The sequence below is a fragment of the Squalius cephalus genome, assembly GCF_949319135.1.
Source record: "Squalius cephalus genome assembly, chromosome: 2".
NCBI lineage: Eukaryota > Metazoa > Chordata > Actinopteri > Cypriniformes > Leuciscidae > Squalius > Squalius cephalus.
The window spans coordinates 20528733-20537489 of record NC_137123.1 but is presented as its reverse complement, the minus strand read 5'-3'; the positions used below and the strand labels follow the sequence as shown (position 1 = coordinate 20537489).

The 8757-nt window shown below is 34.1% G+C and overlaps 1 protein-coding gene and 2 long non-coding RNA genes across 3 annotated transcripts in view; 1 reads left to right on the top strand and 2 right to left on the bottom strand.

Moving 5' to 3' along the window:
* Window positions 1–108, bottom strand: part of LOC307154584 — a 19433-nt gene extending 19325 nt beyond the window's left edge. The window contains exon 1 of the long non-coding RNA XR_013820391.1: window positions 1–108. This exon is cut by the window's left edge and continues 72 nt beyond it. This is a non-coding gene — a long non-coding RNA (uncharacterized lncRNA).
* A 218-nt stretch (window positions 109–326) lies between these two features.
* Window positions 327–2267, top strand: msx1b (muscle segment homeobox 1b). Its single transcript, XM_079860066.1, has 2 exons — window positions 327–752; window positions 1721–2267. Exons 1-2 carry the CDS (start codon window positions 401–403, stop codon window positions 2122–2124), a joined length of 756 nt encoding a protein of 251 aa, XP_079716192.1. The 5' UTR covers window positions 327–400; the 3' UTR covers window positions 2125–2267.
* A 2760-nt stretch (window positions 2268–5027) lies between these two features.
* LOC307148755 lies at window positions 5028–5472 on the bottom strand. Its single transcript, XR_013819484.1, has 3 exons — window positions 5463–5472; window positions 5309–5375; window positions 5028–5229 (listed from the first exon to the last, which is right to left on the bottom strand). It is a non-coding gene; the product is annotated as an uncharacterized lncRNA (long non-coding RNA).
* Window positions 5473–8757: the final 3285 nt, after the last annotated feature.

Genomic DNA, 8757 nt, shown 5'->3' with positions numbered 1-8757 from the left:
CGGATACAGATACTTTGAGAGCTTCCCCACTGTTTAATTGGGCTAAAATTGGTCTACTTTGTGCTCCAAAGAGTCAAGAGCCCCGAGGCCATCTATACATCATCTCAGCAAGACATCCGCGATTAAGTACTCATTTTTCTCAATATCCCCTTGATGTCTTGGTGTCAACTTGACCACATGACTTCTGAGGGTTTTATTTTGATTGGTCCGAGCGTGCCCCAGGGGACCGTTCTGACCAATCAAATCGAGGCGTTTGTAAGTCAGCTGGTCGAGCGCACACGCTGATTGGCTGGCCGCAGTTTGCGAGCTATTATAAGTGTACTGAAGCAGCGCGAGACAGACTGTTGGAAGTTGTTGAGACGAGACTGTATATGAACAAACTTGCGGCGGATGGTTTACGATGAGTTCTCCTAAGGGGCCAGTTGAAGCGACAGCTCAGGAAAAATCGGACTCGGACAGCGAGGAAAGTCAAAAGCCGAAAGATATGACCACTGACACGGGACATAAAGTGAAGAAGACTTACCTCCCGTTCAGTGTTGAATCCCTGATGGCCAAATCGAGCTGCCAGGTCGCGTGTTCTCCGGCTCTCCAGCACCAGAGACTGGGATTGGGACAGGACTTAGTACGGACTTACTTTGTAGAGAAAACCAAAGTTTCTGTGGACACTTTGTCAAGCGTTTCGGACAGTGAAGATTTAAGCGATAAGGAACAGAGCACTTGGCCAAACTCTTCGTCTTTCACATCTCCTCCTCGTAAGTATTCTTTCAACCATTTACAGTTACAGTCATTAGCCTTCTGAGTTTGTTCATTGTAAAAAAAAAAAATCTTTGAAAACAGTGTAAATATAGTAGCTAACATTTTGATGCATATTTAGATATTAATTCGATAGGCTATTTAATTAATAATACATAAATTATCATTAGAATTGATTTATTTTTACCTTCACCTTTCTTATTGACAGCTATACATATATTTTTATAAACTATTTAGGCTATAATTTTTTTTTTATTATAAATAGCCTTATAATTTATTTTGTGAAAATATTAAATAGGCTAATAGTATTGTTGTAGACGTTAAACAAAAATGACAAAAAAGTAGGTTATTTTACAGTAAATATAGGCTAGTGCTTGCAACTGCAAGGCAGCGAAAGAAGGATAAAGTTTGGATTATTCAGATGTTTTGTAGTTTTATGAAAACTAAGAAAGAAAGAAAGAAAGAATTATGTTTTAAAAAAAGAAGATTTAAAAAATGAGCCCATATTTAGACATTTTAAACATGTTTTTCCTTATAGGCCTACCAATAGATATAGGCCCTACATTGATAATAATAGCCTACTAACAACTAACAATATTTATCTATTAAATTTTAGACATGTGTAATTATAAATAGTAGCCTAATTAATTAGTAAAAGTTAATCATTTTAAAAATGACAATTGTTGTTGTGAAATAACAGTTAAGAAATGAGGCTATTGGCGTTCAATGCCAGTCTGTTTGCCATCAAAATAAAAATAATGTAAAAAAAGAAAAAGGGAAAAAAAGATCATTAGAAAAGTTGCAAACACTCAGAAAATGAGATATCAGTGAATTTTAAAAAGAAAGTGGTAGCCTATTCAAAAAGAAAGAAAGAACGGTAGTCAAAGTTCACGATGAAGGCATTTGGAGACCTGACCTTTTTTCCCAGCTTCTAAAGAAGAAACGGTTTGTTCCCGGTGTCCCGCAGGTCTCCCGAGCCCGCCGCCGTGCCCGTTACGCAAGCACAAGACGAACCGGAAGCCGCGCACACCCTTCAGCACCTCACAGCTGCTCTCCCTCGAGCGCAAGTTCAGGCAGAAACAGTACCTCTCCATCGCCGAACGGGCCGAGTTCTCCAACTCCCTCAACCTCACCGAGACTCAGGTCAAGATCTGGTTCCAGAACCGGAGGGCGAAGGCCAAGAGACTCCAGGAGGCCGAGCTGGAAAAGTTCAAATGCGCCTCCAAACCGCTCCTGTCCCCGTTCGCGCTGCCCTTCCCTCTGGGATCTCCATCATCTCTGTACGGACCTCCAGCCTCCTTCCCACGGCCCGTCCCGATGCCAGGACTATTTAACGGACCCGTGTCCTATGGGATGTATTATTTGTCATAAAAAAAAAAAAAAAAACTTTTTACCTGACGGCTTCTTCCACTCTGAGAGACTTTGCGCAAATATTAAAGTTTACACTTGCAGAATCACAGGGAAAGTTACAATAACAGCTTTTGGTCACGTTAACATGATTGTTCTTGTTAATTGCGCAACTAAGTGCTGAACGAACAACATGTAATTATATTTTCAGAGGAACCGCATCTTATTGCTCATGGTTATTAATTAGGCCTAATTATAGTATCAGTAATGTCCCATTTTAAGCCAGTCCCCGAAAGCCACACGAGATGATGGAAGTATAAGCTGCTGTATATGTTTTATTCTTTGTGTTGTATTCTGACGTGCTCTTGTAGAGCAGCTTTAGATGTGTAACTCTTTTAAGATCATCTGACACGGATGTTATCCGTCAGAAGAAGTACTTATTGGCCTTATGTTGGAAGTGCCTTGAAAGACCAAATATTTATTAGTCTAAAATAAAAAAATATTCTTTCTTAAATTTAACCGTTTCCCTTTTGTTTTGTCGTCTTATTTCTGAACGTCATGATTAATAATAGGCCTAACTGGCACTGATACAACATCATTTTCTTATTTATTTTAATTCGAATACAATTATTTATCCTACTTCGAGTCCGTTTAAAATACGTATTTAAATTGTCGTATTTTGGCATATCTATGATACATAATCAAACGTTTATGTAAAACAACCATCAACATCCGGAGTCCGAACTCAACTTTCTTCTCATTTTCGGGTTGGTATATATATATATATATATATATATATGTGTATGTATGTGTGTGTGTATAGACTATATATATATATATTACAAATTTTACACTTACAGAAATGAAAGAGACAAATTTGCCTGTCTATGTCGGTCGATTCAAACTTCAAGTTTTTCAACTTTTTTTCTTTTCTTAAACTTTAACAAAAACAAGTTTGTATTGACAAACTTTGCTTTTGGTATAATAATTAAAGTAATAATAATGAATTTCCATTTCAATACATTTGTATTCTTCTGCATCCTGTTTGCTATACCTCAATTCCAATTTAATTTAAATTCAAATTCTCTCCATCCATCCATCCATCCATCCAGTCAGTCAAACAATTTTTCATCAGTTGTTGATATAGCAAACCAGAGCTGATCTACTCAAGTTAATCATTAACCTATAAACCTTAACTGTTTAAATTAAGTTTTTTAAAAAAATTAAAATTACATGTCACATTTACATGAGTGTTCTTACCACAACTATTTGATGAATAATAACCTAATGAACTAACATATAAGTATGTAATTATTTTGTGGAAATTTTGCAGAACCTTTAATTTATTTTTTTAATTAATTAATTTTTATTTTTGAGGGTCATTTGCGATGACACTTGTCCTTTGGCTAGTGTCCAGTAGATGGCGCCATCGGAAACAGTCATTACAATCTGGTTGAACAATAGCAGTAGTGGACACGTTATTATCGGTTGACACGTTATTCACATAGACTGTATGAAACTGGTAATTCACTGTAAAAAAAAGAAAGTTGCTGCCTTATATTTTTAAGTACAATCAACTTGGTTGTTTAAGTCATTTCAACTTAAAATACATTCAACTGATTTAAAACCTAAACCATGAGTTAAATCTCTTGTATAACTTATTTTGATGAGTTAAAGCAATGTAAAAACATGTTCTCATAACTTATTGATCATATTTTACAGTGTACCAGTCGCTCAGTTCTTAACACACAAAAATAAGAAAGTAGCTATCCCTTTCTTTTTTTATCGAGTTACAGAAATAGAAAAAGTCCACATTCTAACCTAACAAGATTTTTCTCAAAGTGGAGTCTGTGCATTTGCAGTGCAATATTTCTCAATCACACAAACTTTTGACTCCAGTTAAACCCTGTTCAACACCTGCTGCGCCGTCAATGAAAAGCATTAAAGATCTGATATCAATTTCCAATCCTCAAATGACCCAGATTTTTCATGATCTGCTACCAACTTTATTCCAAAGTGATACTGTTCAGTTGTTTGTTCATTTTTTTGTGTCCTCTGTACAAATTGTTCGCATAGGAAGATACACAAATTACAACTTGACTGATTGTATTGTTACTTGCAAAAAAGTTATTAATCATTTCTTTTTGTTAGGCAGTTATTAATTGTTTGTTACATTTGACTTTTTAGCCTTTTAGTTGCTATAGTATTTAGTACAATTTAATACAATCATACCGCTAAGGTTACAGAAAGGCAGAATTCGACTGAACATGATCAGGTGTTTGCTTGCTCAGTTGCAGAGGTCAGTGTTACAGCACTTAGCCTCCACAGCTTCGGAATACATATAGTTCCAGCAGGTCGCCATGCTGATACAGGAACGGATGAAGGGAGGACCTGCGGAAAGAACGTTTGATGTGACTAACTTAAAAAAAACAACGGATTTGAACAGGTTCTGTATCTGTTTTCACTTGTGATGATGGCTGAACTCACCCAGTAAACCAGGCTTGAGTTTGATGTACCCACAGTTGGTGATAGATGGCACACATGTCTGCACTGATGGAGTGCAGCGATTCCCAAGCCCTTTGGAAACACACAGGTTACAACGCAACGCCGTTGCCCTGAAAGAAAAGCGAGCAAGATCTGGGACAGAAAAAAAAAAAAATATATATATCAATATTTCCTGGCAATGCGAATTTTTTTTTTGTTTTGTTTTGTTTTTAACATTGCATGTTGCAAGACACTGAAAGACACTGATATGCAGTGTTGAGGAAAGTTACTTAGAAAAGTGCTTTACAATATTGCGTTACTCGCTTAAAAGTAACTAATTGCATTATAGGTAGCCTACTCTTTATGGGAAGTAATGTGTTGCGTTACTTTCTGGCTGGGCTTGATTTTAATAACAAAAAACAACAACAAAAAAATATTATATTTTTCTCAACAAAGAGAGCTGCCAGTCAATGAATTAGAAAACAAAGTAACTTGTGTTACTTGTTTGACAAAGTAACTCAGATATTTTGTTGTAAATTTAAAAGTAATGGATTACTTTACTAGTTACTTGAAAAAAGTAATCTGAATACGTAACTCGCGTTACTTGTAATGCGTTAACACCAAGACTGCTGAGATGTGAACAACCTACATTGTGATAGAAGTATTTTTATGCACCTAAATGTGTGAAAGACAACAATTAGACCGGATAAACAAACAGGCTTACCATGAGTAAGAATCATTAGGATGCAAACAGCACAAAACTGCTTCATTTCTCACTGCAACCTGGATATCTGGCAACAAAATGTAAATGATAATTACAGAATAAAAATTAGGTTAAAATTTGATAGGGAAAATAAGCTGATAAATGTCAGTCTTACCAGCTAGACGACTGCTGAGGGACGTTTCTCACTCTGTAGATGACACAAGCGGACTGATACACTTTTAAACAGTAAGTGGGAGGTTTTTCCTATCCTGAAGAGTGCGTCATTGTAATATTTGCTACTGCGATCGTTAAACGAGTAAAAACTGCTCTGTAATATATATATATATATATATATATATATATATATATATATATATATATATATATATATATATATATATATATACATACTGTATATTAACACACACACAGTCTGGTGGGGACACTCCATATTTTTTTATACGGTACAAACTGTATATTCTGTCTCCATACACTAACCCTACCCATCACACAAAACTTTCTTCTTTTTTACATTTTCAAAACAATATAATTTATTATGTTTATTAACCCATATATAGTAAGAAATCATAACCCATTTCCTAATATAAGAAATATTTCTTATTCATGAATGACATTTTATTTAAAGTAATCAAATACATTAGCCATTGTTTTGCCTTAAAATGTGTATTTTCTTTTCAATATATTAGTAAAATTATTGCTTTATGCTGTGGCATGCATGATTTGAACACTGTGGAACATTCTTTTTTACAATGTTACTTTTTAAAAAAAAATACTAACGATGTGTTACATTTGTGCAGCAGCAGAGTGAGAGCTTTCATTATTTGTGAAAAATCACAAAGGCATCATTATTTGATGGTGACCTAAGACTTCAAAGTCTGGTGTAATTCATGTTTATCAGCATAATTTACACTGCCAAGGTCTTACAGTCTGAGGCAGTCATGCAACATTTGTACTATTTTCATCATTTGGTAAACATAACTGACAAGTTGTTATAAAGTAACAAACAAAAGAATGAGCTGACAGATGAATATATTATTATGTTACTTTAACTGTTAAAGTTGGCTGCAATTAAAAGTCTGAATACATAAGATAAAATATGCCATATAGCAATATATCAGATAGTTTAAGAAAACATGATTCAATAATTAGTACATTATCAAGAATTAGTAATGAAATCACTTTATTTTAAAGGGGTCATCGGATGATAAATTCACTTTTATATGGTATTTGCATATAAATGTGTCTTTGCAGTGTGTGGACACAAGTGGGAGTCAATGGTTACCAAAACGGTTTGGTTACCAATGTTCTTCAAAATATCTTTCGAGTTCTGCAGAAGAAATTAAGTCATTGGAACAACACGAGAGTGAAAGCTTTCACTAATACTGACATGCTGTCATTTGGTGTCCCTATCGTTCAGATATCACCCTATCCTGAGTGGGATAAGGTGTTTAGTAAAGAAAAAAAGATATTTAGCAATAAAGAGAAAAGAAGCAGTGTGATGCAGTGAGGGTAACCTACACTTTATTCAATACAGTACAGTATCAGGTGACTTCTCTGAACCAGAACACACAAGCGACAGAACGGACATCAGTATGAACAAGAAGAGACGTTCAGAATACTGGCACGGGAGAAGAAAAACAAAAACAAAAACAAAAACAGAAACAAAAACAAAACAGAACAGAAAAAGAAAAAACAGAACAGAATCATACCAAACAAGACAAAACAGAAAACAAAACAGAACCAAACAAAACAGAGCAAAAAACAAACAAAAACAAAACAGAACAGAACCAAACAAAACCCATAACAAAACAAGACAGAACAAAAACAAAACAGAACCAAACAAAACCCATAACAAAACAAGACAGAACAAAAACAAAACAGAACCAAACAAAACCAGAACAAAACAGAACAAAAAAAACCCAAAATGAAACAAAAACAAACAAAACCCATAACAAAACAAGACAAACCAGAACTAAACAAAACCAATAAAAAAGACAAAATAGAACAAACAAAACAGAACCAAACAAAACAGAGCAAAAAACAAACAAAAACAAAACAGAACCAAACAAAACAGTGCAAAAACCAAACAAAAACAAAACAGAACCAAACAAAACAGAGCAAAAAACAAACAAAAACAAAACAGAACCAAACAAAATCAAAACAAAAAAAAATCCCAAAATGAAACAGAAACAAACAAAACCCATAACAAAACAAGACAAACCAGAACTAAACAAAACCAATAAAAAAGACAAAACAGAACCAAACAAAACAAGACAAAACAGAACAAAAAACAAAAAAACAACCCCCTCCCCCAAATAAAACAGAACCAAACATAACCCAAAACAAAACAAGACAAAACAGAACCAAAACAAAACAAAAGCTATGTTTCATGTGTTCGGTGGCTGTTGATTGACTCATGGCTACTAACAGTTCACATTTGTTATTTCTCCTTTTTCCCTTTCATCTCATATTCGTCTCAAGTACGAGTCACCGAGAAAGGTGTTTCTTCACATGCTGAGGAAATCCTTGAAGCAACGTGACTGCTAACAGCAACGGATAAATATGCAAGGATGTACATAAAACATATTCAAATAAAGCTTATGAACTTTTGAAAAAGGTCGTAGTGCTAAATGACATCAATCTCTTTAAGTGCTGCTGAAAGTGTTTCACAAGATCCCAAACACAAATCAAAAAATATATTATTGCAATTGCAAATAATTAGTTAATACTAGATACATGACAGTATATTCCCACATATCATTCATAATCATAAAAAAGTTAAATAAAAAAAAAAACTGTAGATGTAAGAGAGTTTCCCTCACAATTAAAAGAACATACAAGAAATTCCTGCATGGTTAAGAAAAAGTCTTTCAGAAACTGTAAATTAAAAGTATAAAAAGGGGAAAAAGGAAAATAAAAAATATATCTATTGTCCCTGCTGTGATAAAGAACTGACCTGAACAAGAGCTCAGCAGATGGAATTCAATTCAATTTCCCTTTGCCAAGCATACATTATTTAAACATATGATTGTTTTTAATACACGAGTAATGGAGCACCTTCATACTGTATAATATCATATTTTTCCTAATAGTTGGCAATTAAAAACCAGTTCAAAAGAACAACAAAAGTTTAAGGGATAGTTCACCCAAAAACTAAAATTATGTTTTCATTTAATCACCTTCATAAAATAATATATTTTTGTGATATGCTGAATCGTGTCCATACAATGAAAGTGGATTGAGTTGAGGATCTTTCAAGCTTCAAAAATTACAAAAACACCTTAAAAGTGAGACATTTGAATATGTGCATATTCAGATTGAACACAATACTTGAGATCTATGGAAGGAATTATTAGTGGTTAACAACTTAAAAATGTCAACTGTACGACTTCAGAAGACTTTAAATATTGCACAAGTCATATGGATTATTGTTATGATACCTTTTTTCT

Bases quoted from the DNA above. Each gene is read 5' to 3' on its own strand.
- msx1b (XM_079860066.1), top strand. From the start codon at position 401: ATGAGTTCTCCTAAGGGGCCAGTTGAAGCGACAGCTCAGGAAAAATCG. The intron at 753-1,720 runs GTAAGTATTCTT...GGTGTCCCGCAG, and splicing joins GTCTTTCACATCTCCTCCTC to GTCTCCCGAGCCCGCCGCCG.